Source organism: Alternaria metachromatica, assembly GCF_023757995.1.
Source record: "Alternaria metachromatica strain BMP 0045 chromosome Unknown scaffold_48, whole genome shotgun sequence".
Taxonomy (NCBI): Eukaryota; Fungi; Ascomycota; class Dothideomycetes; order Pleosporales; family Pleosporaceae; genus Alternaria; species Alternaria metachromatica.
The window spans coordinates 1-27,550 of record NW_026055539.1 but is presented as its reverse complement, the minus strand read 5'-3'; the positions used below and the strand labels follow the sequence as shown (position 1 = coordinate 27,550).

Genomic DNA, 27,550 nt, shown 5'->3' with positions numbered 1-27,550 from the left:
CGTCGTGATAGAGGACATTGGGGACCTTTTTTAGGGAGAGCGCGATGCGGACGCGGCGTGCACAGGAGGAGCCCGTGCGGTTGTAGAGGTGGTATGTTGATACTGTAGATGTGGACGATTGGCGGCGGGGTTCTGGCATCATGTGGGGATCTGTTCTTGAAAGTATACGAGTAAGGTCTTGATATGATATTCGAATTGGGAAACATGGGACTTTTGGGGATCGACGAGAGTGAAAGGTGGGCTAAGGCACTAGGTAGTAACGAGCTAGCGCCCCGCTCCTACCGCTACTTTACTGCACCTACTCCTGTCGCGTCTCTTCTTAGCTGTACCTCCAAGCCACACCACACAAGCTCGAGAAACATCATGCTACCGCCGATTGATCCCGTGGTCCTGCAGCGCAATCCTAACTTTGAGATCTTGTACAAGGATCTTTGCACAAGGAAGCTTAATCCGAATGGCTCATCGAGGGATACGAAGAAGCAGCGAGTACATGATGAGATACGGAAGGTAAGTATTTCTTTATTTTTGCTATTGAGAAGGCATTCGGGTCGTTACTACACTTGTAATTTCGTGCTTTAGACACGCGATTCGGCAATCCAATCCTTTGTTTGTTTACCGTCCTGGTATCATGCCTTTGCTCATCCGCAAAGTCATCTTTGACATTTACTTACAGCCTTTTGGCCTGTGCAAAGTATTGTGGTTTGATGTTGACCATAAATACTGACATGATCCCAGACTCTGACTTCCGCCCTTACAACTCTCCACACAACGCAGATCCTCACAACGTCCCTCTCTACCCTTCCATCAAAAGCCACCGATCTTCCACCAGATCTACACGCAGTTACAGAAACCATAACCGCCCAACTTAACGGCCAAGTTCCCGCATCCGACCTCGACATATTGTCCGAAGACATCGAGTTCTTCCACTCAAACATCGCTCCCATCGCCTCAGCTCTATCAACCCAATTCACCAACATAGCCGACTACCTCTGCCGCATCGCGTCTCCAATTTCTCCCCCACCCATCTCATCCCTCCACAGCACATCTCTAAACCTCCAAACCTCCGCCTTGGACACCCTTCCTAGCGAACTACAAGCCGCACACACCCATCTAACAACCACCCTAACCACCCTCCTCTCCACACACTCAACCCTCCTCAGCACAAGCATCAAAATCCTCGAGCAAACCCAACAAGGCGCTCTAGCCCGCCACACAAAATCTTCCGCCGAGCTCCTGCAGACAAAAGCCATCTTACTCGGTCTGCAAGCTAAAACGCACTCGTTGCTGCACCCCCCGCCTGCGGAGTTTGTCGATGCGCTGAAGGAGTTTAGGAAAGGGTTGGGTGGGGGGAAGAGGGCGCTTTGGGATCGCGAGGCGTTGGCGAGACGGGAGTTGGAGTTGTATGGGAAGGCTGGGGAGAAGGGGATGAGGGACTTGGCGAAGAGGAAGGAGGGGTTGCTTAAAGAGGCAGAGAGAGTGGAGGCCGAGATAAAGAAGTTGGAGAAAGGGCAGTGATGGGATGGTGTTTTGGTGACGAGGGGGTGCGGCTTTACGGGAGTTAGTCTTGTTGGATGCTTGTTTGATTGAACGCTTTATTCGATGTTCGCGCTCGATCAAGTCACGTATCAAAGCGTACCAAAACAGCAGACGCCATCAATGCTCCAACTAAAACTCCATGCTCAACGCCAGCAACACCAAGCAAACGCACACAAACAGCGCCTCGATAAACAAATCATCCAGATGATAGTACAGTCCAACCCACAACTACATAACCGAGCAATTCTCCTCCTGCTGCTTCTGATTCGTCCGACTAAGACGTTCACGCTTCATCTGCACTTTACTTCCACCACGCTTGAGCTCCTCAAGACGTTCTTGAGCTTTGGGGAATTTGTATGCTGCGACGATATTAGCACTCCACTCTTCTCCATAATCAGAAACTTTCAAAACATACCTGCAGCCCGTCCATACCACCGTTTCGCCTCATCCAAACTGCGAGGGCAGCCTATACCCACTTCAGTGAAGTAGCCCATGGCGAACAGCGCCTTCGGCAGTGGCGGTTCCGCGCACGCCGCTTTCCTTGCCCAGAGGTAGGCTTCGGTGTCGCTTTGTTCGAGGATGCCCGAGGTACCTGTTAAGTACCAGCCTGAGAGTGCAAGTTCACTCTGGTGTTCCTCCTGGGCAGCAGCTTTGGTGTACCAAGCGATACTGGTACGTGCGTCGATTGGACAGCCCAGGAGCCCGTATTCGTAAGCTTGACCAAGACGGAACTGAGAGAACTTGTAGCCGAGATCGGCGGCTTGGTGGAAGAGCTGTAGCGCATACACTTCGTCGCGTATGACGCGTTCGTTGCCGGTTTGCGCTTCGTAGATGAGGGCCAATTCGTGGAGCGCGTGCGGGTTGTCGCGATCGGCTAGACTAGCGGCTCGTTTGAGCATGTTGATGGCTTCGCCGAAGTTCTTCTGTTGGCCCAAGAGTCCCTTGAGAAGAATCATGCCCATCTTGTACATGGCAGGGGGGTCGCCCAACGCAGCGGCACGTCGGTACCATTGGACGGCTTTGAGGGGATCTTTCTTGGTGCCACCGCCTTCTTCATGACCCATCTCGCAGCAGACGGCTGTACGGTATGCACTTGCGGCATGGCCTCCTTTGGCGGCTGATTGATAGAGCGTGAATGCCTCCTTGGTATCCACTTGCAAACCAAGCCCTCCTGATCCGTAGCAATCGGCGAGATAGAACATGGCATCCGGTGAGCCATTGCTGACTAGCTTCTTGATGATCTTGTGGGCTTCGAGGATGAACTTCTCTCGGTTCTTGTTCTTCGTCCTCGAGTCGGCAGTGCCTCCTTCATCGGCAAGTACGCTCGATGCTTCTACAAGCTTCTTCGATAGTTTCAGACCCGTAGGAATGTCATTGGGGTTTTGCTTCCACGTGTTGCGCAGCCGGTTCAGCTCGTCGTAAGTTACTGGATGGGGTGCCGCGCCTGTCCCACTGTGGCGCTGTGTAGAAGATTGTTGGCTTTCAATACTGGGGCGTCCAGGCTCGCTGTTGTATTGTCTGACAGGCGGCGGTCTTGCGTTCTGGGGCACCTGGGGCTGGTTTGCTTGTGGTTGCTGCCGCGGTGGCTGCTGCATGAGACCTTGTCGTACAGGCATGGGGTGCGCTGGCAAGGCGTCTGGATTCGACGGTGGCTGAGTAGTGCCAGGTCTTCTGCCCATAGGATCGCTTGGGTTTCGTCCCGGTGCAGGTGCAGCTGTTCCTGGTCGTTGAATAGGGTGTCCGGGTGCGGGCGATCCGAAGTTCCTGTTCATGCTTGGAGGCGGCTCAGAGTAAGTAGTCTCATCCGAGTATACCCTTTGGGGGCCTGGAGGGGGCCCTCCATATCGTGGGTCAAGATTGGGCGGCTGTCCACGCATTGGACCTTGGTTGGGTGGTGCACCTTGCATGCCATCACCCGTCATTCCCCTCTGAGGAGGCCCTCGTCCTCGGACACCGTTGGGTAGACCATTCGGGGGCGCAAAGCCAGTGTTTGCCCGTGACGGACCTGGCATCGGAGGAGCATCTGCCGCCATTTCATGCACGCCATTTGCGTACTGCCCGTTGAGGTCTGGCTGTGATCGACTTCGCTGCATCTGGCCCTGAGGATTGCCGGATCCTGGGTTCATGGGCGCAGGCGGTGGGGCATAGCGGGTATCGTTAGATGGAGTCAAGTGGTTGTCGATTGAATCACCTCTGCGATGCTTGTTGTTGGTCTCTGGGATGGCGTCGAAGTTGGGCATGTCCATCGCAGCGTCGCCCTGCCCATAGTAGTCATCGTAGAAGTCGTCCAGTGCCGGTTCGCCACCCTGAGCCTGTTGCTGCTGAATTGGCGCTTGACGCTGGTCTTGCTGGCGGTATTGCGTTGGTGGCTGCTGTTGCGGCGCCTGGGGCATAGGAGGCCTATGTCCCTGCTGCATTGGTGGCCCGTTTTGCCTCGTCCCACCCGCAGTTGAAGGCCTGGGAGGAATGTGATCTGGCGATGCAGGGCCATAGTAGCCGGAAACAGCACCAGGCTCAGCGAACTCTTGCTGACCGTTATATCCACCCTGATTTCCATTCGGTAGTGTCTGGGGCATTGTCACCGATCGCTGTGTGTTCGGACCGAAAGCTCGCGACATGGGATCAGATGTGCGATGTGGCTGCTGTCCTCGACTGGGATCGGCGCTCATGGGTGGTGGTCGCTGTCCGGGCGGCATGCGATTAGGGGCATTGCGTTGACCCTGGCCTTCGAAATGTCCCGAGTCCTGCCGCGGGTTGGGTATTGACCTCTGCTGTGGTGGGCCGCGGTTTTGTGGTGGCATAGGCTGTCCTCGCCCAGATGGGCCTGTAGGCTTCGGCTGTCCTCCACCGTCCTTGATGTTCATCTGTGCCATGCCCTTTTCGAGGGGCTTCGAGCCAGCTTGCGGTGGCTTTTGCGAAGGAAAGGTCGGGAACGGGTTGTCGTAGGCAAGAGTCTTGGGTGATGTTGGGTTGAAGAGGGAGCGGTCCAGGCCTGTCAGTGGTGATTAGTGGACTGTATTATGATGAAGGTCCGCGATGCCATGTCAATTCTCTGCGAGTGGATTGGGGCGTCGCGACATACCTGGTGGCCTCTGGACACCTCGTCCATTTTGTGTGTTGATGGGTGGCGCATTCCCCTGACCTGTCGGTCGGCTTCGGGGATCCTGCTGTTGTGGTGGTGGTCGTTGTCGCGGGGGCTCATTATACGCCTGCTGCTGAGGACGCTGACTCTGAGGAGGCGGTCTCCGTCCTGGGTTTTGCGGGGGCGACTGTTGGTAGTGCTGGTCGCTGTATGCCTCCTCCTGATAGTACTGGTCTTGCGGCGGCGGTCTGCGGCGCTGATCTGGCTGGGCTGGCCTCGAGTGCCCATTCACGTCCTGGTAGCCACCGTGCTGCTGCGCGTTGTCCCATCCTCCCTGCTGGTCATAGTGTCCGTTATTCCATTGCTCGTGGCCGCCCTGGTCATAGCCGTAATCGTAGTCGTAGTATTGTTGCTGGTCGTATTGATTGTCGTAATTCTGGTATTGCTGCTGCTGCCTCTGCTGCGGCCTGCCTTGGTCGTAGTACTGCTGCTGCTGTTGCGGCTGGGCGTAGTGATCGTAGTGTTGTTGGTGCGCCATGCTTGCGGCGTTATCGGAGAAGCCTGACCCGAGGCTGTCTATCACGAGGCTAGCGAGCGTTGGTGATGTCCGACCGGCGGGGCTGCAGCTCTTAAGGTATCTGGAGCGCAATCGCGATCGCGAGAGCCTGGCCTCGTTCGGCCTGTTTGTAGCGGATGCTGGTCGTCGACGTGCGATCGCGATGACGGTGTTGGCAGTTGGCCGTGTTCCGGGCAATGTCGTACCTGACAGGGGTGGCACAAACTCAAAGAGGTGTCATATGCCCTCTCAGCACAGGGACGACCTTTCAAAGGCGGGATGACGATGGGGTGAAGGTGGAAAGTCTATAGTCGAACTCTCAATTGTACATGTTCTGGAAATCGACGCCAATTGGGGGCGGCCGCTGCCTCCTCAAACACGGGGTGACCTCCAATTAGTTCGATTACGTTTCAACCCAGGTCTGTCACCCACACGCCGCTGGTGCAACACAGGAAATGAATAAGCAAAAGTCCCGCTTTGGCGTCCTCCGCCTTGAAACGCGGACAAGGGACCTTGGAGTAGACGAATCGCTGTCGCTGAAATGATTCGCACGCGAGTAGATTAAATGAAGCCTTTGAATTTGCCCTGAGTAACACCGCCAGCTAAAGTGACTGGAGAAATATGGAGACGATCAGTATCAGCCCTGCGCAAAACAGCCCGAATGAGCTGATGTCAAGCAGTCCCTATACGAACCAAGTCGCAGAGCCGCTGGAGATCATACACATCATGCAGTCGAGGAGCGGCCTACCAATGAGCGCAGGGTCGACGGTGATCGCTGGGCCTTAGGCTCGGGTAAGCGTTCGCCGCCTGCAAGCAGTTGGGTCCCGACGATGCAGGAGCGGTGGCGTCGGGCGGCGGTGCACGACACACGTGATTGAGAGTGGCGCAGCAGGCTAGCTTTGTTAGACAATCAGTCCGGCAGTTGGGTGGATCGTCGACTTCACCACTCTAGCTGCACGAGTCTCCACCCCAACACGATACCCTGGAACATACGCTGTCAACAAGCAGTCAATCTAGAAAGTAGACTTTCCGATATTCAGACCGTCACCAAAGACACACCATGCCATCTACCGCGGCCTACATCAAAGCCATCGCAGGGTACGTCGGATACATGGTCGCTGCATGGCCATGAACTGATGACAAAATAGAGGCGGCATCCTGTGCATCGGCGGCCCTGCACTCGTCATGTGGGTTACACCTACTGAGGAAGAAATCTTCAAGGTATGTCTACTTTGCCACGTGCTGCGCCCAACAGCTGCTCATGGTCCATGCAGAGATATAGCCCAGAACTGCAGAAGAAGGCTCTTGCCGGAAGGGAGCAGAGGCAGAAGGACTTTGACGCCTTTGTGGGCCAATTGAAGGAGGCTTCGCGTTCAGACAAGCCGAGTAAGTGTTCCTTCTGCAGTCATCTTCGAGACCGCGCTAACGAAATTAGTCTGGGCTGCACAGAAGGAAATGGATGCGAAGAGGTCTGAGACAGAACAACAGATCCGCAGGGAGGAGCGCGACGCATATGCTGCCGAGGGTCGGAGAAGACAAGCAGAGATCAGGGCTAGCACGCAGTAGCAGACCCATGCCAGATGACTTCCTTTTCGCTGTTGTATATTTACATGTATCACGAATCTACGCTTCCATTCAAGGCCGGGGGTTTCCTGGAAATCGAAGCAGTCCATAAAACCTATGACGTACCGTTCATATCCAATGTCAGCAATAGTTAATTCCATGGATGTCTGAAATGAGGCGAGGCCTCTGCTCAGGTGACATCCGCCCGGGATCGATCTCGTGACAGCGTCTAGGTTTCGCGAAGTTCCGCGAACCTAGACGCGCGAACCAGCCCCAAACCTTCATCTCGCCCCACCACGACCGTTGCAGCAGGATCCAATGCCCAACGATGCGCAAGCCCCCGTGAAGCTCTCGTTGCCTCTCGTAAGCCCGCTCTAGAACGTCTATAGATGCGATACTGATGACATCATAGGAGTTCCAGCAGGACATCTTCAACGAACTGCGCGAGGAAGATGAGCTCGTCCTCCTCGCGCGCGGTCTCGGCCTTCTGCGCATAGTCACAAACCTCCTCCACTCCTACGATGCCGCCGGGAACAACCTCATACTGCTCGTGGGCGCCGACGATCGCGAGAATGTCTGGATCGGCGAGGCCTTGGCTGAGCACGCAGCCGTCAGCAACGCGCCCAAGTGTCGCGGCCTGAGCCTGGTCAATACCGATCTGATGAGCGTTGGGACACGTGAGAAGATGTATGCCCAAGGCGGGATCTTCAGCATCACGTCGCGCATCCTCATCGTAGACTTCTTGTCGGGGCTACTCAACCCAGAAACGGTGACGGGTGTGGTGGTGCTGCATGCTGAAAGGGTCGTCGCGACATCTCTAGAAGCGTTCATCTTGAGGATATACCGGCAGAAGAACAAGGCAGGCTTCTTGAAGGCGTTCTCAGATACGCCAGAGCCCTTCACTACTGGCTTCGCTCCGCTCACGAATATGATGAAGAACCTGTTCCTGACGAAGCCGGCGCTATACCCGAGATTCCACATCGCAGTTGCGAACTCGCTCGAAGGACGCAAGAAAGCCGAAGTCATTGAGCTGGAAGTGCCAATGACGGAAGCTATGCAAGATATACAGAACGCGGTACTGGCATGTGTAGAGGCCAGTATCAGCGAGCTCAAGAAAGCAAACCCAGGCGTGGAGATGGAGGATTGGAATGTGGACAGTGCACTACACAAGAACTTTGATCAAATCATCAGGCGTCAACTAGACCCCGTCTGGCATCGCACAACGTTCAAGACGCGACAGGTCGTCCGAGATCTGTCCCTGCTTCGCACTATTCTGCATGCCCTTCTTACCTATGATGCGGTGAACTTCAACAAGTACCTCGATACCGTGCTTGCAGCCTCGCAACCACCGCCAGGGTCAACAAAGCAGAACCAGTCTCCATGGTTGTTCTTAGACGCGGCCGATACCATCTTTACTACTGCCAAGCGAAGGGTATACACTGGCAAGGTATCTAATGCGGAATTAGCAAACGCCTCGAATGCTGTGCCAGAGTCTCTGCAGCCTGTTCTAGAGGAGTTTCCCAAGTGGACACAGCTCGCAGAAATTCTGCAAGAGATAGAACAAGATGCCTACTTCAACCCAACACCGCAAGACTCGTCCAACGGCTCTATACTCATCATGTGCGGCGACCAAGGTACAGCGTCACAGCTGAGAGAGTATCTGCAGACCATGTACGTCAAGCCAGAGGGCGTTGCAGACGAGGAAGAAGACGAGTACGAGCCATCGGCGAACTTCATGATGCGACGCAAGCTACGGAGCTATCTCACATGGAAACGCGACTTTAGCAAGGTCAGCGCTGCGTTGTTCTCGGAGAACCAAAAAGCCATCAACACCAGCACAGACAAGAATGTTCAGAGCGGTATGCGTCAGACTTCCGGTAAACCTCCGCCTCACAAGCGGCGTCGCATTAGGGGAGGCGGAAATGCGGCAGCAGGACCCTCGCGATCTGATACAGGAGCTGTTCGCACAGCAGGAGACCGCGACGCCCACATTGCAAGTCTAATGGCCGAACTGGAACCCACCGAGATCGAATCAGCACAAAAGCCCGGCGACGTAGGTTTTGACCCTCTTGACAACATGGAAAGCTTCTACGAGCTCTTCGACATGAACTCCCTGATAATCGTACACCCCTACTCCGGAGATCTAGACGAACACATCCTCGACGAGACAAAGCCGCGATACGTCATCATGTACGAGCCTGACGCAGCATTCATACGACGGATAGAAGTATACCGATCATCCCATACAGACCGAACAGTAAAAGTCTTCTTCATGTACTACGGCGGCAGCGTAGAAGAACAACGATACCTCTCCGCCGTGCGCCGCGAAAAAGACGCCTTCACCCGCCTCATCAAAGAGCGCGCAAACATGGCCCTAACCATGAACTCCACCGCCAACCTCGCGCCCGAAGAATCCTTCCTCCGCACAATCAACACACGTATAGCCGGCGGCGGCCGCCTAGCCGCCACCACCGAACCCCCGCGCGTCGTCGTCGACGTCCGCGAATTCCGGTCCTCTCTCCCCTCGCTCCTCCACGGCCGGTCCATCGTAATAGTCCCCTGCATGCTCACCGTCGGCGACTACGTCCTCACCCCGCAAATCTGCATCGAGCGAAAGTCCATCCGCGACCTAATCCAATCCTTCGCCAACGGCCGGCTGTTCAACCAAGTCGAATCCATGATGGAACACTACAAACACCCCATGCTGCTCATCGAATTCGACCAAAACAAGTCTTTCACCTTAGAACCCTTCACCGACTACTCAGCCGGCAGCAGCAGTTCTTCCTCTGCAAACGGCCCCGCCACAACACCAGACCTCCAATCCAAACTCGTCATGCTTACCCTCGCTTTCCCGCGGCTGAGAATCATCTGGAGTAGCAGTCCGTACCAAACGGCTGAAATCTTCGCAGAGCTCAAGAAACAGCAGGATGAGCCTGATCCGATGAGGGCGGTGCAGTTGGGGCTTGATCCGAATCAGAGTGGGGATGAGATGCGCAGCTTTAATCAGACGAGTCAGGATATGCTGAGGGCGCTGCCGGGGGTGAATGAGAATGTGGTTTCGACGTTGATGCTTAAAAGTGAGAGTGTGTACGAGGTGGCGAATATGTCCGAGAGAGAGATTTGTTGGTTGGTGGGCACGGATGTGGGGAGGAGGGTGCATAGGTTTTTTAATCGCAGTGTGTATGAGGAGGTGCAGTGGCAGGGTTTTAGTTAGGGGTTGGGATGTTAGATGGTAGAGCAAGGGTACATGGAAAGTGTAGTTTGGACGAAGATTATGCGTGTATCATTTCTCTATCCCATCATGCTTTCACGAAAAGTCCAAAAGCATGTAACATAAAAACATGCCGAATAACCTCATGATCATCCATACGGAACCATGTCTCCTCAACTATCCCTCAAACCATCCGCCCGCTCGCAAGAAGCAGCATTTGAGCAGCCCGGCCCCCGCCACAGCAAAGCAGCAGCCGCAAAGCAGGAGCCGAGACAGCATGGCGGATCTGCGCGCCTCGCCCTCAAATGTCGTCAATATCAATCTCCTTCTTGCCGGTGCCGTCGGCCTCGTCCGAATCGCTGTCGTCGCGGTCCTCGTCGAACTCGAAACCGATGCCCTCGTCGCCCTGGTCGCCGTACGTGTCTGTCTCGTTGATCTTTGCGTTTTCGGGAAGTTCGCCGTAGGCTTTTAATGAGCGGGCTTCGTCGGCTGTACGTACGTTAGTACTATATACTCAAATAGCGGTTAGGGATAGAGTGAGTACGTACCAGAGTACTTCATAATAACATCACCCTTCTCGTCCTGGTAGTCTCGCAGCGACAGCAGGATAATGTCGCCCTGGTTGATCCAGACCTTCTTCCTCAGCTTGCCGCGGATATGGGCGAGACGGCGGGCGCCGTCGAAGCACTGAGCTTCCAGACGACCGTTTCCGAGCATCTTGACGACTTGGGCGTATTCTTGGCCTTCCTCTTTGAAGACGAGTTCGCGCTTTTCGTTGTCGTTCTCGTTCTTACCCCTACGTCGGTTTTTACCTCCCTGTGCGTGCGTTAGTATATGCAGAGTGATGTATAGTGGGGTGAAGAGGGCGCGCCATGTCTCCCAGGCATGCAAATAGGTTTGCCGCGCTGTGAGGTTTGGGCGTCAGGCGCTGGGAGAGTGGCGGGGCAGCCCCTCCAAAAGAGCGCTGGACATACCTTTCCCTTGTTCTTCGGCATGGTGGGCGGTAGTCGAAGTGTGTATTAGTGTGGTGGGGTTGTGTTTGGTGTTGAAAGCAGGAACGCCGGCGGGCGCAAGTCTTTATGTAGTGGCGGCTCGACGGTTGTTTGCACTGTGGATTCCGACTCACTGTGGGAGCCTTCGACACTGCGCGCTAAGGCCCTTTACAGCCTAGCGCCCCGTCGCTCACCCGGCCGAAAATCAATCCATCCGTGGTCCTCGAGCCTTTTCACCCCCACTCGCTGCTCCTTCACCCTACGTCACCGTGCATACACACGAGAGGCATGGGACAGCCATGTCAAAGAATGCCGTCTATTCGCTCCTCGCCAGACAGCAACCGCGCACGTTCAAAGTCAGCTATGCCACCGACTACAAGCACTTCATCCTCAACCACGTCGCGTCCGATCCCCAGCACCCCCTCTGCGAGACGCAGCGCCGCAGACAGAGAGAGAAGAAGAGGGAGGGACTGTGGTGGCATGCGACCACCCCCGCCGACCTGAACAAGTCCAGCTGTGTAAGAACATGGGCTAGACGGCGTCTGCGCAACGCTATCAAAGAAGAGCTCCAAGCCCGCGGATACGACGAGAATGGCAGGTTTGTCTATCCTGAGATCCGGAAGAGCCAGCCAGGTCTTTTGAATACGCTGCGCGCGGGCAACACACTGGATTTGACGGGTAGCTTGAGGTTCCATGTTGAGCCGCCTCTGGTTCCGGCAAAGTATGTAGATGTACGCGCAGAGGCTGGCGCTGTCATAGAGGCTTTGATTAGTGCTCAGAGGGGCGCAGTTGGGGGTTTCGCTTCAGCGAAACCGACAAAGACGCGTCTATCGTCGAATCCACCTGCTGCTGCGCAAGAGCGTCCACGTCAGATCTTCAAACGCGTGGCGACGCGCACGGGGTGATTGTGGCTTCACAGGCTGAATGAGCTCGTAGAGACCTGCTGAGCTACATCATCGCTGAAGATGTAGGGCCATCTACGCTGCCACCGTCAGCGATGCCCTGGCGTATGTAGTAATACATTGTTCACCGAGCGTCAGAACAGACCCGCAATATCATCAGCGGTCGTGAATTAGAATGAAAAGAAAATGAACCTTCACTCGGAAGCATACATAACGACTCCTTCCACGCGCCCCCGATCAGCCTCATGTCATCATGTCATCATCTCGCTTCTTACCCACCTGTTATTGTAACAGCTTCGGTACAAACCTCCGCACCAGACCTGCGATCCACATGCTCGCTTTCTCTAATTGGTAAAGGAGCTTGCTCGGCCCCAGCCGTGGTTCTTACCTCCAGCACCATGGTTGGGTGGAGGTAAACACCGCTTTTCTACAGTCATCTACGGGTTTGCCTTGTGTTTACTAAGAAAGGTAATTGTTTTGGAATACTGGGTGTGATCTTGCCGATATGAGTATGTGGCAGTTGATGCTGTGGATTGTGGCGGAATTTGCACCGGGCCAATGGGAGGTTGATGTTCGGAGTGTAGTTCGAGTGAAGGTGTTGTTATGTTGGAATGGTGGTTTGGATGAGGCATGATCAGCGTACTTCCCTTAAATGTAGTGTATTACAACTGTCGCCAATGATAGGATGACTAGACATAGCACAAAGTGTAAACAGCAAAAGAAATCGCAATAGAGTATTACACGTTAACAAATCCAGATTCAGAGTTCACGAAGTTCTATGCAGTGCGCGTCCTGACCAATTAGCCGACTTCGGAACTAAATCCGGGTTGAGGTCCGCTCGGAACGGATTGGACGACAGTCATCTCGCCGACCCACCATGAATGACAGCACATCCGTCGTACATCTACATAGGCAAGTCTTACATACGGCACAACCTCGTTGCATATCTGCATCCAACATTAGCCTGAGCTAAGCACTGATAGTCAAGTTTAAAGACATCTGCCGAACAATATCTGTAACCACCAGCATCTCAACGTTCACGAAGAGTCATCATTATCACAAGCGGCTCATCATGGCATCAGAAGATGAGTTCCAGCTCTTCACATCCCTGAGATACGATCCATTACTCCTCAAATCAGAGGAAAACTCAAGAGCCATCTTGAACTTCGTCACGCCGTCACCTTTTTACATGCTTGCCTATCACCGAGATCGCATGGTGGAAGCCGCACAGCACTTTGACTTTTTCGAAGTCGAGAAAAGACTAAAAGATGGAAAGGCATTGCATGGGGAACTTTTGAAGCGAGTGCAAGACGAGATCAAGAAAACCGGAAAAGATGAAGCAATGAAGGTACGACCTGCATTAAACCATCTCTACACATCACTAAGAATAACCCAGCTACGCCTCCTATTCGACAAAGCCGCCAATCTAACCGTCGAATTCACCCCAATACCAGCCGTCCCCCTATCAACCCTCTACCCCCCATCTCTAGACCCCCCAAACCCATCCCGACCCCACCATCCCGCCAATCCCAACACCAACACCACCACAAAACCATTCACGCCCTCCCCCCTAACAGGCGGCGCCCTCCATCTCGGCCCCACAGACAGCCTCCCATCCGGCGATTCCTCCCAATCCTCCCATCCCCCTCCACCCCCACCAGAATGGAAAATCGCCGTCGACACCTCCCCCACCCCCTCCTCCCCCTTCACCCTCCTCAAAACCACAAAGCGCGAAATGTACGACCAAAGCCGTCTCCGCGCCTTACCCCCCAACCCCGCTGGTCCCGCTTACCGCGAAGTCATGCTCTACAACGAAGTCAATGAGCTAACCGAAGGCACACTGACCTCGCTGTACTTGTTCCGAGGGGGGAGGTGGGTTACGCCGCCTGTAGGCGTACCCTCAGGAGAGTTTTCGGCCAAGACGCTGAAGGATGATGGGGCGGATGAGGGGGAGCTACGGAAGCCGTTTGCGGGGAGGTGGGGGCATAGTACGAGGAGTGCGAAAGTAGGGGCTGGGGGGCAGAGGGGGACGAGTAGGAGGTGGGCGCTGGGAAGTGGGTTTTGTATGGAGGAGCCGGTGGGGATTGAGACTGTGAGTGTGGGGGAGGGGGTGTGGGTTAGTAATGGGGTTAGGGGGTTTGGGTTTGGGAGGGTTGTTGGGTAGATGTTGGTGTGATGGATTTTGTGGTTGGATTGGAGTAGTGTGCGTGCAGGGATTTTGTTTTTGTGCTTTGAGATTTGTATGTTTTGTAGCGGTGGGAGTGGTTGGAAAGACGTGGGTGTGGTTGGAAAGGTATGGTTGTGGTTGGAAAGGTATGGGATTAGTTGCTATGAATGTTGCGCTTTGGGTATAGCCCCTTTACTGTGTTGCAAAACTGCGTTGACTAGACCGCGTACAGTTAGGGCTATTATAACTGAAGTATCACGGGGTAGAAGCATGCTCTTATCAGCAAAAACCAACAGACTCGGACAAAAAAAAAACTAGACCGCGTTGTGGGCTCTGCTTAGGCATCGACTCCGGTCTCTCCTCAGGAGTATGGTGCGCTTTGCTATCTCACAGTTTGACGTCGTCTTGACTGCTCATGCCATCCTCGCCACCTTCAGCCACGTCCTGGGTATCTTCAGCCACGCTTGGGGTTAGTCGGAGCCGGAGGGTCTGCCTTGGTTGACTCTGCTCTGGTACGACCTGAGACTGTTGAGGGTACTTCTCGACGAAGACAATAGCCCGCGATACTAAGACAGCTCCTTCCCAACCATGATACTTGCCTGGCTCTTCGGAGAAGAAGTCCCTATCTTCGAGCAAAGCATCTTTGTACTTCTCCGCCTTGAAGGAAGGGTCGGCAATGTCTAGTAGATCTGGTTCCGGGATGCACGTATAAAGCGCGGGACAGACGCAGATTTTGACTCGATAGTCGGCTGGATTGTCCTTGGGGCCCTGTCGGTTTCCGTCTTCCGTTTGACCTTCCATGGTGCTTTTGTCGTAAGGCGCGCCAGGTGGCGGGAAGGCGAGTTTGTGGTGTTGGCTTGACACAAGAAGTTCCAACTTCATCTCCATGGTGGACTGCAGCCACTCATCGAGCTTCGGACGCAATTTCGCGCTATCGAGCCAAGGGATGAAGCTGCGGCATTCTCTGATAAAGATACCCATCTGATTTTTGGCCTTCTCGGGCAATTGGTGCTCGCGGAAGTACTTGTTGCTGATCTTGTCTAGGGTAGCCATGGTGTCTAGTTGTCGTACACATTTGAGTCCATCTGTAGTCGTTAGTTGATGAAAGCATTAGTTGTGGGGGTGTTACTGACTGAGTAACGCAATTGACTGCCACATTTCGTGCAACTTCTCCGACTTCAGCCCCCTGGTATGGAACGCTGTGTTGAAACACCATCGTAGAACATGACTCATGAAACAGGCGACCCGGATATTGACATCAGTAGGCATGGCCGTGGTTTTAGTGAAGCACTCAGCGAGCGTCAGGTTCCCGGTTTGTGCTACGGAGAGTCCAGTAACAGCACGCATGGCAGCCTCAAGCTTGACGGGTACCTGCTCTTCAGCGCGAAGGGATCTTGCCATGTCGTATGGTCGGCAGTCAGATGCCAACCGAGCGACATTCTGACGCCAGTCAGCGTTCAGAGAGCCAGCATCGTATTCGATCGGGTAGCCTTGAGATCTGGAGACCAGCTGAGGGCCTCTTAGGGTGCTGAGGAGGGTTTGTAGGTGTCCGATATGCTTTGCCTTGGCTTCAAGAAGTTCCTCTAAACATCGTATAGCATCTTGATGACGCGAGTTGATCGTCAGCTTCTCGGAAACGAGTGTTGCCCGCTCCAGTTCGAGATCACTGGCCGCTTGGCGCAGTGCAGCATTGCTGGGAGTCGTGAGCTTCCCGATGCGGCGGCGCAGTTCTTCGTTTTCTTTGCGTAGAGTATTGTTAACAGCCTGCCCTAGCTGTAGCTGAAGGCGAGCATTCTCGAGCTTCTTCTCAAGATATACGATGATCGGTGTGTGGGTTGGGTTGATGGAATCTGAGGCCGTTTTTGCGGCTGCGACGCGTCCGGGGCTACGCGGAGCGTCGGCAGCGTTGGGGGACTCGGCTGGGGAAATAGTGCGACTAGCGCCGGCATTCGTTGGGCTCGCCTGGACTTCAGTCAGCCTAAACCTCTTCCGACAGCACGATGGCTTTCATACACATGACGGTGTTATCGCTCCTCGACCAACAACTGCATCGACGGGCATGCTTTCTGGTATCTTGGCGTTACTTGGTGAGCCACCCGCGGACCTTGCGGAACTCCTCGTCACCAGAGCGTCCTGAACCATCGACCTGTCGTCGGCATGTACCTCTTCACTTGTAGTTCCTCCTACCCGCTCCTCTTCCTCCACTATCTTCCATGGGCTAGTCTTTGTACCTCGTTCGCGGCCCGCGGGTGTCTTTGGATGCCTTTTCCGTGCGCGGGTCTCGATATCGTGTGAGGCAGCGCGCTTCTTCGCTCTGGTTGTACGCGCCGACTTCGATACTGTTAGTATTGATTCGAGACTACCACTGCTCACTTGCATGTTAAAGCTTACATTTGCCGCTTTTATCAGACTCGCCTCGAGCATCTTCGGTCGAACTATCGCAGCACCGGTCTCGCTGGCTGCTGCAGGACCAGGCCCTAAGAGAATCCGGCGCGTCTGTGCTGCAATCTCTCTCTCGAAGGCTGGGGAGAGATCCTGGAATGAGATGCCGTGCTCTTCAAACTGTTTGACGGGACCATACTGCTGCACACGCCATCTGATGGCCTCTCTGGTACGGTCTTTGCCCGCACGCTTGAACATCGTGGTCGTATTCGCTATGAGGCTGAGATCGTGCTGGAAGCAGTATTGCGCACATGCAAATAGTAAGGCATCATCCTGAACGGTCCAGCGGTGGCGCGCCATCGAAATTCTGCTGGTAAAAAGGAATGCACGCCGAGTCGAGCGTCCAGAAGCTAGTTGACGGTTGGGGATGTCAGAACGAATTGTGTTATATTAGAAGCACATGGAGAAGAGAGGTGTGTTTTGCTGCCCCTCGTAGGTTTGTTGACTAAAGACACGCGTGTCTTAGAGTGTTTGCTCCCATGCCACATCGAAATACAGCCAGAGCTCCGCGCATATTGGCCGCTCCTATCTGACGTACACGTGAGACAGACCATGCGCCTAGGCGCTGTACGTAGCCGTGGCAATATTAGCGAACGATAAGCGTAGCTGCGTGCCGGCTTCGCTCCTTTTGTTCCTGTTTCTACCTGTCGTTTTCTCGGAAATTGGCGAGATAATGGCCCCCAACACTTCGGATATCTCCGATCTCGATCGTCTCTTCCTGATCATTGATTGGGGAACCACATACGGAAAGATGGGCCGCATCCATGTCCCTGCCAGGCAAGACGTCAATTCGATCAGCAAAGACCATATCGATTATCTCCACGGATATGACGAAGACATTTGTCCCAACGACAAGCACAACGATTTTGTACCGACGCATATATACTATGGTCAGGACGACGACCGGTCCTGGGGCTGGAGCGTGTCCCGACTACTGAGCACGTTTCATGGGGAGATCCATCAAAATAGTGATCGCCTTGTGCGTCTCTCCAAACTGATGCTGGACGACACCGACGCGACTTTAGAGGTTCGCAACGACCTCGAAAAACAACTCGATGACCTTATAAGAGATGGGTACATCCGCGAACGAGATGATGTCATGAGTGACTACTTCACAGAGTGGTTCAGGTTCGCAAAGGAGGAATCCTTCGATATGGGGATTGCGCGCCCCGAATTTGTTATCTCCGTCCCTAGTGACTGGGGCGTAACATCCTGTCATCGATATTATGCGGCGATTGTCAAAGCGATAGTGGAGGTGTGGAACCTACAAGTACCACCCAGCATCACAACAGTATCAGAGCCTGAGGCAGCCGCTTCTTATTGTCTTTCCTTAAAGGGCACTGAGGTCGGAGTACGTCAAAACACCTTCTTATCACCGCACTAAGCTAATCTCGCTGTAGATTGGATCCTGTGTTTCCGTCATCGATGCTGGAGGTGGTACTATCGAGATGATCACACTCAAGAAGACACGCAATGATCCAGTACGCTGGGAACAAATTTGTCCGATGAGCAGTAAGCTTAGCACTCATCTCAGTCCTAGCCCCATGATCACTAAGCCGATCTAGGTGACTCTCATGGAGGCGATTCGCTAAACCGGGTTCTCCGAGACATTGTCACAAAGAAGCTGGCATCGGAATCATATCTTGGTGAACAATATGCGGACATAACAGTGCCTGGTATTGTTGCGGGAGTGGTGCAAAAGTACGAGTCTGACATCAAACGCTCATCTAGTGATCCAACGACTAAGCCGCCAACCGGATTCAACATCCAGGGTCTCAAATCGGATCCGGAAAGAGGGCTTTTTCCTCATACCCTCAAACTCACATCGTATGTATATGGTCTTTGCTAGACCCGCCAAAGTACTGATATAGCAAAGAGATGAATGGATTCGAGTGTACAAACCTGCTCATGACGGTCTGATCAAGATCATTGACGAACAACATTCCCTCGTTGTAGCCAAGGGAGAGCGCATCGATTCTGTCGTCTGGGTCGGACAATTTTCCGACAGCAAGTCGTTTCGAGCCAAAGGAAAGCGATATATGGCCACCTGGGAACATGTCCCAGAGCATACCGACGAAAAAGAATACTCGTAAGCAAACCATCCTTGAGTACACTTCAGAAGCAAGTAGACTGAATTTTACAAGAACCTACGCAGTCACAGGTGGTGCAGGGCTCAAAGCCCTCAAAGTAAAGATGTTCCCCCCAAATCGATTCCTGCGCGCCAGCTTCGCCATCGAACGACACGTTCCCAAAGAATGGAACTGTCGAAGCACCCGTTTCTTCAAAGAATTTCCCCAGCTTCGGCATTTACGTAAAGCCCATGGCAAATCGGGTAACGATGGAAAACTCTACATATTCAACTGTCTCGAATACTTCGCGCAGAAAGGAGATGTGTTTCCACCGGGCCGCCAATACTTCTTCACATCCACTCATTCATTCCATCTCTCAAAGCGGTGGATAGCTGAGGAACGAATTTGGTACACGCCTCAAGGACCAAAGAAATCATGGTATCGCTTCGATGACAGAGAAAACAAGGACGCAAAAGAGCTGGGGACAATCCATTACGATATGAGTGCACTCAAGCAGAGTGTCGGCGAAGACTTTCGGGTTGGCCCAAAAGGTGACGACTTTTACGAGATCACCCTGCGTGTCATGGTCGAAATGCGGGCGGACTACCCTCACACTCTCAGTGTGAAGGCTAGGTGGGCGCCGGAACTGACTGGAGTGTCGCGGCAGGATACCGACGCGGATGATGACGCCGACTTTGACAGAGACTCCCGAGAAATGCTTGAGGGTGACGATGCCATGGCATTCGAAGGCGCGTACATCAACGTCTCAGCGGCGTTCAATATCTCCGCCGTATGATTCAGCTGGTGTTTCTATAATATCGTGGCGAGTGCTCTCGCGATTCTTTTTACTCTCAGAAACAATGCAACGTTATTTGGTATCTAGAACAGTGTGTTGATCATTCGTGTCGCGGTACATCTGGATCTCATCATACCTATCATTAAAAGTACTGTGATCTCTTAAAACAGGCCTAGAGCCTACATCAACGTTAGGTTACCTACTTTGCATGCTTTTGTATTCATGTAGGCTGTAAACCTGGTTTGCGTTTTGCGTTGTGTGCCGATCCTGAAGTTGTGATTTGAACTCCCTCAACTTTGGTTCGTCAGTGCCAAACCTGGATATCGCCAACCATGAGTCAGATGCAAAGCCTGTATGCAAAGAACCATGGTATGAATTCAAAGACATTATGTTGGAATATAAGCGCATCTTGAGCATTCTAAATCTGCATCAACTCACACTTCCAAAACCATCTCCAGAGACACTCCCAAACATCTTCACCAACGACACTCAAATCGACATTCCAAAATGGCACCACTCTACAACACCCGCGAAACCTTCAGCAATACAGCCCTTTACACCTCTCCTCACATAACTACCTCCCCCAAAGACGCCTCACCCCATATCTGCCCAATCTGCACCGAGCCGTGTGCCGACACAACTGCTACAAAAAGCCACCATGCACTAAAAATGCCATCATGCGACCACATCTTCGGCGCATCCTGCATCGAAACCTGGTTCGACAACGCAAGCACCTGCCCGCTATGCCGTCAAGACTTCTTCCCTACGCATCCCGAAGAAATATCACAAGAACTGAAGGAGATGCCTGGTCTCGTTGAAGAGGCATTAGCAGTGCTGCAGAAAATGCGGGATAGGTATCCACAGGGACGCGACGCTGTGGACAAGATATCGAATTCGCTTGCTGGGTTTGCGGACATGGTTGGAAGGGACTGTGAGGAGAGAAATGCGAGGAAGAGCGAGAGGGAGTTGTTTGAGAGAAGGAGGCATCAAATGAGAGTTTGGGGCACGGTGGCAGAATATCCACGGCAAGATGGAATGGTCGATGGGCAGGTGCTCCCACCGAATGAGCCTGCGATCGCTCCTTCAAGCGACGTCACACCGCTAGCGCCATCCTTCTCTATACCATCCGCTCGACTCTCGATGCGGGAATTCATCACCCTCCAAGCCGAAGCCATTCTCGCCCACGACTTCACCGCTGATCTTCAGTCCGTCACCCGCACCGGACAAGTCGACCCCGGCTCGGATTACTTCAGCATCATGGATTTAGCACAGGATGTGCGGCATCTAGCTGAAGAGCATGGCTTATTGGATATTGCTACAACCATCTCGAGGAGATGCATAAGTGTCAATAGGGCTATAAGCGACGAGCAGCGACGGCTAGCGGCGCCGCCAGCTAGCGTGGAGATGGTAGAGCGGCATAGGAGAGAAGAGGAGCTGAGGAGGGCGGCTTGTGTTGAGAGTAGAGGAGGGAAGGTGAAGAGGAAGAGGAAGGGCTTTTGGGGGTGGTTTCGGTGGCGCAGGTAGGGTGTTGAAGGGGGTTGTGATACCCATATTGACGAAGGCTCGTGAGTTCGTTGAGCTCACGTTGACTTAGCGAATAACTGGACACCCTAAAGCCTACATTCAGATGAGGTTGTCCACGTTGTCTATTTTCATCTGAATGTAGTCTGCAGACCTGTTTAGTTCTTTTCTTGGATAAGGTGAGTTAAGAAAATGTTGTGAGACATTAGAAAAGAAAGCAATCTACCTGACCCCGCATCCAGCGACATGCCTCTGGTCACTACCATCTGCGCTTTAACAATTAAGCACCGAAAACAAATATTCGTAGTCGCGGTACATGCCCCACCTAGCGTCTTGGACTCCCTTCCTCTTTATGCCCCATGCTCCTACACCCTACTCTTCTCCGTCCTCGCGATAAGTACCCCACCAACCGTAAAGTCCGTAGTCTTGAACTTCCTTGCGACCACCTTCCTCTCAAACAGCTCATCCAGCTCTCCAAAAGTCCTTCCCTTTGGTTCGGGGAGTCGCCACCAACTCCACAAAATGCCAATCACACTCGTGCCTGCCCAGAAGAAACCTGCTTTAGCTCCCCAGCCCCAGGCTGTAGGGTTAAGCATGCGTGGTGTGATGATGTTTGTGACGATGCCGGATATGTTATAGCAGTTCCGGGCTAGCACGATCGTTTTGCTCCTCAAGCGTGTGGAAGGAATTTCCGAAACGAGGGCATAGCAAATCGGCCCGAGTGTTGCGTCGTAGGCTAGAGTGAAAGCCAGAAGTAGTGCTGCAATAGACCAGTTGAGTGCCGTCGGATGCGGATTCCCGACTTGAGAGGGTGTGCCTACTACCGCTGAGCGGACGGTGACGAAGTGGTGGCGGTGTGGTATGCAAGCTAGTATCCCGATGAGCAGCACGAAGGCGAAAGTCATGACTTGTCCGGAGAGGTAAAGTGTGCGCCTCCCAAAGTGTGCCATGAGGGCCCAAGAGATGAAGACGCCGACCAGACCGAGTGCGAATTGGCCTAGTGAGAGGGTGAAGGCGTGGGAAGAACCGAGGCCTGCTTGTTCGTCTGGATAGAGTTAGTCTACACCGAGTTCATTGATTTGCGCGACATTGGCCGACTTACAGAAGTAGGTAGAGAAGCCCATGAAGGTGCTGCCACACAGCGTCTGGATAATCCAAACCATGCACGTGATCTCAGTCCTGCGCCGATCCACTCCCTTGAAGCAGTCCTTGTAACTTGTGCCACTCTGCATCTGTTGTTCTCTCTCGTTCGTTTGGATCATGGCCTCCATCGCGCCGTTCAGCGTTTTGTCGAATTCATCGTCCGACATGCTTGCTGGTTGTGTGCGTAGCCGACGCATCGTCTTCATCGCATCCACAAAGCGATCCTGTCGTATGAGCCACCAAGGCGATTCAGGCGCGAAGTATACGGCGAAGAGGATTGGGACTGGGAAGATCCACTGAAGTGCGAAGGGGATGCGGTAGGACCATGTGGTGGTGTTGTTAATCATGCCGCGCATGACAATGGATGCTATTAGTTGGCCGAGAACCCAACATGCGTTGACATAACTTGACGTTGTTAGCCCCATTTGACTGAACTGAGTGCGAAAGCTGGAAGAAAGAGACAGAATGATACATACGTAGTCAGATACGCCCGCAAGGCCACTGGACAGACATCCGCAGCATACACCGTGCATATGCACTGAAACATGCCCCAAGGCATACCTAGTAGACACTGTCCTATCAACAGAACCGTCTTACCCGTGGCAAAGAAAGGTACGAGTATGAACACACTCATTGCCACCAGCCCGACCATGAGTGTATATCGGTACCCGATTCGCTCGGCTAGTATTCCTGTAGCAAAAAGCCCTACGATCTGCCCTGCCAGGCCGCCGTTCACAAGTGCGCTCTGCCAGTCGGCGCTAATTTCGTACAGGCCATTTGATTGTAATGTACCGAATTGTTTCCGGAACGGTTGCATTGCGAACAGATTGGGTACAAGAATGGTAGAGAATCCTTCCATAATGAGTGTCATCGACAGTAACACAGACCATGTTATTGCTTTGGGGTATAGGCGTATGCCTTCGCGAAGCGACATTGACCGTTCCGCTTCGTTATTGCTTTCGACAATTGTAGTTGTTCTCTCTAGTATCGCATCCGTCGATTCGAGCTTCGATATCGCCGGTAGGGAGGTGAGAGTGTCGTCCGAGCTGTCGAAACTTAGTGTGTCTGATTGGCCTTGCTCCATAAGCTGCTGATCAAAGTCAACGACACCATGTCGTTTCCGCTCCATGGCCGATACCATGATGGTATGGTCTGGATCGTCTTGTATAGAAGTTCGAGCGACAGCGATACTTGTATGAAGTCGGGATGAGAGAAGGAAGCGTACGCCAGTTCGGATGGAGGTGATGACTGTCACACCTGACATATAGAGCACGCGCGGGGATGCGGAGTCAAGAAGACCGCGGGGTCACGAGGGAATGTGACGCAGGTTGATTAGGACCGGACGGGATGACATGCCCATGACCTCAAATGAGCGAGCCATACTCAGCAGAACCCGAGATTGAGTGCACTAAGGAGACACTTGTGGTAGGCAGCGGCGGAGGGTAGCACATAAAAGCGAGCGAGCGGAAGACAAGTCCTCGAACTAAAGCGTTAGCCAGCTGGAGGTGGAGGCCGATCAAAACTTGAAGGCATCGTGACTCGAAGACAACTTGGCGGCTCTAGGCAGAACAGGTTATCGGTGGTTGAAGTGACTCCTACGCCGGTCAACTGTGAAGCAGATACAAGCTTTGTGGTCGGCCGTCGCGGGCCGGACGGGAGCACGCGACCGGTGTACCACTGGGGTAAAGTATGGAGAGTGGTACGGTCCACATTATGATCCGCTCTCATGCCGCTCAACCTATAGACTAACAGGCGCCGAACGGGAGCACTGAAGACATCTGGGGCGTTTCACGTCATGATCTGGCTAATGCACTCGGTGATACTTCTAAGGTTAGCAATATCTAGATCTCGTTAGCATAGCTCTCGAAACAATACGTGATGTTACATCAGTAAACGGTCCGGGAAGTACCCTGCGCTGGAACATTGCAATCAATACACCCGTGGAAGGCTAAGAATAGGCTGCAGGTGAACTCGACTCGGTCATATTGGTATCGTGCATCTATCTCTTCATCGAACATTCAAGTTTTGGCATATTCACTGCTTCGCGGCAGCAGCGGCTTCTTTCTCTTTCTTCTTGCGCTCGACCTCAGCCATCTTAGCCGCTTTCTTCATGGCATTCTTGGTCATCGGCTTTCCGTCGGCGTCCAATGAAGGACCCCCGCTCTCGGTATCTTGTGCCGGTTGCTCGAGTTTGGGCTTGGTAGGGTTCGGATTACCCTTCCACTCTAGCTTCCGCGGGCGGAGGAACTCGTCGAGAATCTCGTCGGTGACCTTTGCTCTCGCTTCTTGGAATTTCTTAACGTACACAGTCATGGTGTCTACGCATTCCTTCTTCATCTCGCCAGTCAATAGCTCGCCTTTGCGGTAGTCCTCAGCTAGCTTCTTGAGCTTCTCGTCATCGTCTTCGAAGTATCCGATGTACTGGTACGGTACGTCGATATCGGGGTTTCCACCCTTCTCACGATGGAGCTCTAGTGTTTCTTGGCCACCAGAGAAAGCCTTGGTGTTGATCTTCGTCTTGATTTGCTTTGGTGTATCGCTCATAAAGATGGCAGAGTTGGCATCGGACGCGCTCATCTTGCCACCAGCGCCTTGCAACGCAGTGAGGAACTTGGAATGTATGAGGGCTGGTTTGGGCGAGGGGAGATCCATTCGGTGGCAGTTCTCACGAACCAGACGGAAGTACGGATCTTGATCAATAGCGCAGGGAATCAGACAGGGTATGGAAGCAAGCTTCTTCGAGCGCTTGTAGGTCGTGTGATCATCACCCCAGATAAAGGGGTACGATGAGGCAAAAGCGGCAACACACTGCTTAGCTGCGAATGCATTGCTGCCGATATTTGTTGAGCCATCGAAACCAAACGCGCCGCGCACTTGATTGTTGGTAACTAGCTTCTCGAACTCAGTGGTGTTGAGACTGAAATGTCGGTTGAAGCCGGATGTGAAGAACTCAGAGTCGATGTACATGAAGGTCTTCTTGATATCGAAGCCGACGGAGATGACATCCTTGGCGTTCTGCCGGGAGAATTCGTAGACTTCCTCCTGCTTAAGCTTCTCCTTGAACAGGAACTTTTCGTCATCCGTCAACATGATGACCAGCGGAACGTCGAAAACATCCTGCAACCACTTTGTGAACTCGAAAGGTATAGTGTGACCAATGTGCATGGCATCACTGCTAGGTCCGCGGCCGGTGTAGAGTAGGAAGTCGTCGCCGCGCTCGTATGTGTCCAGAATAAGCTCAAGATCGCGGTGGGAGAAGAAAAGGCCACGCCGTAACCAGCGGTGCGGCTTGTGGCCTGTGACGCGCTCGAATCGCTCCAGTAGCGGTTGATCTATGAGTTTTGTGGCCCATTTCTGCGAGATTGCGGCATAGTCAAATTGCTTGACGTTTCCATCTTCGTCTACGCCGGCCTGTACATCCCAGGGGTTGATCTCTTGCTCTGTCGCTTTCGAGACGGATTGTGTCGCTGTGTCGGAGAGTGAGAGGGCGGCGACGGCGGGTGGCTCGGGCTCGGTCATGGTGCTGACTGTGTTGGAGGATGGCTTGTGTGTCGGGCTTTGAATGAAGGAGTGACTCCAGCCTAGGGGATTACGTGGCGCGATTCCTTGGTGTTGGAGCTGAGTCACTGGATATTCGGCGATGTCTGACCCCACCTCAATTTGGCGTTCCTGTGGCTAGACCTGCCCCGCACTGCGCCACACCGTGCGCCACGCACCAGCCACAGCGGCGTTACGGGAGGGAAAGCCGATGCAGGTCAGCAAATCTCGTCATGGCGCCAGGATGGCGAGAGCTCCAGACGTTTCCATCCTTGGTCCTCACACCACCCAGCCCGACATAACGCCCTACCCCTCTCCAGCGCGACTAAACAGCCTGTCCAATTGTCACAGTTGGATGCGCTTGACCATGCGACTTCATCACCGGAGATAGACGACCGCGCGTTCCAGGCTGCCTTGAGCTCCTACCTATACCATTTTATATCTCCCGCCCTTTACCGCCCACCCACGCCTACAGACACCCCGATTTGACCACGACGACGTCACCATGGTCAAGTTCTACTCCTCCAACGAGACGTACTCGTACCCGTTCCCCGCCGTCTCGCTCGCCTACTTCCTCCGATACCCGAACCCTTACTCCACTCATGTGATCTCCACCGACACCATCGCCCGCAACTACGACCCGGAGACTCAGCGCCTGACGACTATCCGCCTCCACCTAAAGCGCTCCAAAGTCCCTTCCGCCGTCCTCAAGCTCGTACCGCGGTCCCTACTTGGCACTTCAGCCAGCGGAGAATCGCAGACTTATATTCTCGAGAAGTCGGTCGTAGACATCAAAGAAGGATGGATGGACACGGAGTCACGGAATCTGGAATGGACGGGTGTGCTGTCTGTCGTAGAGAGGCAGAAGTTCATACGTCCTTCGCCGTTGGTGCCCGAAGACGTGAAGATGCGGCAAGCCATGGACGGTGCCACGCAGCGCCAGGGCTTCATCAACTTTGGCGCCAAGGGTGCAGGTGCCAGGGTCGAGGATTCGGGTGAGACTACCGACGTCGTAAGCTCTGTCACACTACACAGTCACATCGGGGAGACATGGAAGAAGAAGCGCGCGGCTGCAAGGGAGGACGTTGCGGATGAGGAACAGCCACAAAAGATGGGCTTCCTGCGGAGTTGGGGCACCGCGGCTCTTCAGCGAAACATCGAGAAGATTGGTCTATCCCGTGCGCAGCGAAGTCAGCCGAATGCGCGTGAAGGCATGAAGGTCGTTCTGGAGCGTATGCGGGAAGGCGGCCTCGTTGGGGTACTGGAGGGCATGCGACAAGACCGTGAGGCCATTATCGCCGGCCGTCCACTGTCGACCCCAAGAGCGATCACCAAGGACGAGTGATCTTGTGACCACTCAGATGATGGAGTGGTATCTACTCACTCGCTCGATTGACGAGTCCCATGTTTCCGATATGAACATTCAGCGACGGCGTAACGGTCTCTCTCCCTACTTTTTCTCATTTCGTCATTACCTCGCTCTTTTGGTGCATGGGCCAGGTTTTGTGTTACTATCACGTTTTCATGTTGCATCGTGTCTCGGTCTGGAACGATGGTAACGATTGTAAAGCAATAAGCAAGTCTTGTATCATGCCGCGAGTCTTTGCAAAAAATCGACCAAAAAGTCTGAAAATGTCATTGCAGCGCTGCGTCTTGTTCTCACTTGACAAGTGAAATTCGGTGCCGGTCGTTCCTTCCGCTCTCTCAATGGGTCGCTCCGATCACGATCATCGCTTCTGGGCAGTGGGAAGCTACCACATCACCTCGTACGATAACCTATTCCTCAGCATCGATCTCATGCTCAACGCTTCATTGCATCATGCGTCTACTCGCGCACTACGACATTCCAACCTCACCGATCATTCCATGAATTGCGCCGACTACCTACTACCGCCACTGCCCGGCTGTGATGACCTAAAACAGCCAACAACAAACAACTCAACGCAGAGCAACGAGATTCCAACAGATGACAAGCCACCCACACCGTACGACTGCTACAGTGAAGGTGAGTCATCCACCCTGTCATTACCTTC

General features: G+C 53.5%; 11 protein-coding genes across 11 annotated transcripts; 6 read left to right on the top strand and 5 right to left on the bottom strand.

Moving 5' to 3' along the window:
- Positions 1-363: 363 nt before the first annotated feature.
- Positions 364-1,515, top strand: J4E83_010605 (uncharacterized protein; the record flags this gene model as incomplete). Its single annotated transcript, XM_049337486.1, has 2 exons — positions 364-507; positions 736-1,515. 2 exons carry the CDS (start codon positions 364-366, stop codon positions 1,513-1,515), a joined length of 924 nt encoding a protein of 307 aa, XP_049183355.1.
- Positions 1,516-1,764: 249 nt separating this feature from the next.
- J4E83_010604 (uncharacterized protein) lies at positions 1,765-5,156 on the bottom strand (the record flags this gene model as incomplete). The annotated part of the gene is made up of 3 exons (XM_049337485.1): positions 1,765-1,895; positions 1,952-4,528; positions 4,619-5,156. The coding sequence occupies 3 exons, from the start codon at positions 5,154-5,156 to the stop codon at positions 1,765-1,767; spliced, it is 3,246 nt and encodes a 1,081-aa protein (XP_049183354.1).
- Positions 5,157-6,234: 1,078 nt separating this feature from the next.
- Positions 6,235-6,740, top strand: CBP4 (assembly factor cbp4; the record flags this gene model as incomplete). The annotated part of the gene is made up of 4 exons (XM_049337484.1): positions 6,235-6,272; positions 6,323-6,395; positions 6,449-6,560; positions 6,610-6,740. 4 exons carry the CDS (start codon positions 6,235-6,237, stop codon positions 6,738-6,740), a joined length of 354 nt encoding a protein of 117 aa, XP_049183353.1.
- A 315-nt stretch (positions 6,741-7,055) lies between these two features.
- On the top strand, positions 7,056-9,951 carry J4E83_010602 (uncharacterized protein; the record flags this gene model as incomplete). Its single annotated transcript, XM_049337483.1, has 2 exons — positions 7,056-7,100; positions 7,150-9,951. The coding sequence occupies 2 exons, from the start codon at positions 7,056-7,058 to the stop codon at positions 9,949-9,951; spliced, it is 2,847 nt and encodes a 948-aa protein (XP_049183352.1).
- A 298-nt stretch (positions 9,952-10,249) lies between these two features.
- EIF1A (Eukaryotic translation initiation factor 1A) lies at positions 10,250-10,943 on the bottom strand (the record flags this gene model as incomplete). The annotated part of the gene is made up of 3 exons (XM_049337482.1): positions 10,250-10,437; positions 10,497-10,764; positions 10,923-10,943. The coding sequence occupies 3 exons, from the start codon at positions 10,941-10,943 to the stop codon at positions 10,250-10,252; spliced, it is 477 nt and encodes a 158-aa protein (XP_049183351.1).
- Positions 10,944-11,239: 296 nt separating this feature from the next.
- Positions 11,240-11,845, top strand: J4E83_010600 (uncharacterized protein; the record flags this gene model as incomplete). The annotated part of the gene is made up of 1 exon (XM_049337481.1): positions 11,240-11,845. One exon carries the CDS (start codon positions 11,240-11,242, stop codon positions 11,843-11,845), a length of 606 nt encoding a protein of 201 aa, XP_049183350.1.
- A 2,551-nt stretch (positions 11,846-14,396) lies between these two features.
- On the bottom strand, positions 14,397-16,649 carry J4E83_010599 (uncharacterized protein; the record flags this gene model as incomplete). The annotated part of the gene is made up of 4 exons (XM_049337480.1): positions 14,397-15,094; positions 15,143-15,928; positions 16,025-16,340; positions 16,401-16,649. The coding sequence occupies 4 exons, from the start codon at positions 16,647-16,649 to the stop codon at positions 14,397-14,399; spliced, it is 2,049 nt and encodes a 682-aa protein (XP_049183349.1).
- A 475-nt stretch (positions 16,650-17,124) lies between these two features.
- Positions 17,125-19,316, top strand: J4E83_010598 (uncharacterized protein; the record flags this gene model as incomplete). Its single annotated transcript, XM_049337479.1, has 5 exons — positions 17,125-17,802; positions 17,852-17,963; positions 18,017-18,278; positions 18,328-18,540; positions 18,596-19,316. 5 exons carry the CDS (start codon positions 17,125-17,127, stop codon positions 19,314-19,316), a joined length of 1,986 nt encoding a protein of 661 aa, XP_049183348.1.
- A 1,886-nt stretch (positions 19,317-21,202) lies between these two features.
- Positions 21,203-23,121, bottom strand: J4E83_010597 (uncharacterized protein; the record flags this gene model as incomplete). Its single annotated transcript, XM_049337478.1, has 3 exons — positions 21,203-21,882; positions 21,940-22,385; positions 22,649-23,121. 3 exons carry the CDS (start codon positions 23,119-23,121, stop codon positions 21,203-21,205), a joined length of 1,599 nt encoding a protein of 532 aa, XP_049183347.1.
- Positions 23,122-24,014: 893 nt separating this feature from the next.
- On the bottom strand, positions 24,015-25,499 carry J4E83_010596 (uncharacterized protein; the record flags this gene model as incomplete). Its single annotated transcript, XM_049337477.1, has 1 exon — positions 24,015-25,499. The coding sequence occupies one exon, from the start codon at positions 25,497-25,499 to the stop codon at positions 24,015-24,017; it is 1,485 nt and encodes a 494-aa protein (XP_049183346.1).
- A 523-nt stretch (positions 25,500-26,022) lies between these two features.
- On the top strand, positions 26,023-26,862 carry J4E83_010595 (uncharacterized protein; the record flags this gene model as incomplete). Its single annotated transcript, XM_049337476.1, has 1 exon — positions 26,023-26,862. One exon carries the CDS (start codon positions 26,023-26,025, stop codon positions 26,860-26,862), a length of 840 nt encoding a protein of 279 aa, XP_049183345.1.
- Positions 26,863-27,550: the final 688 nt, after the last annotated feature.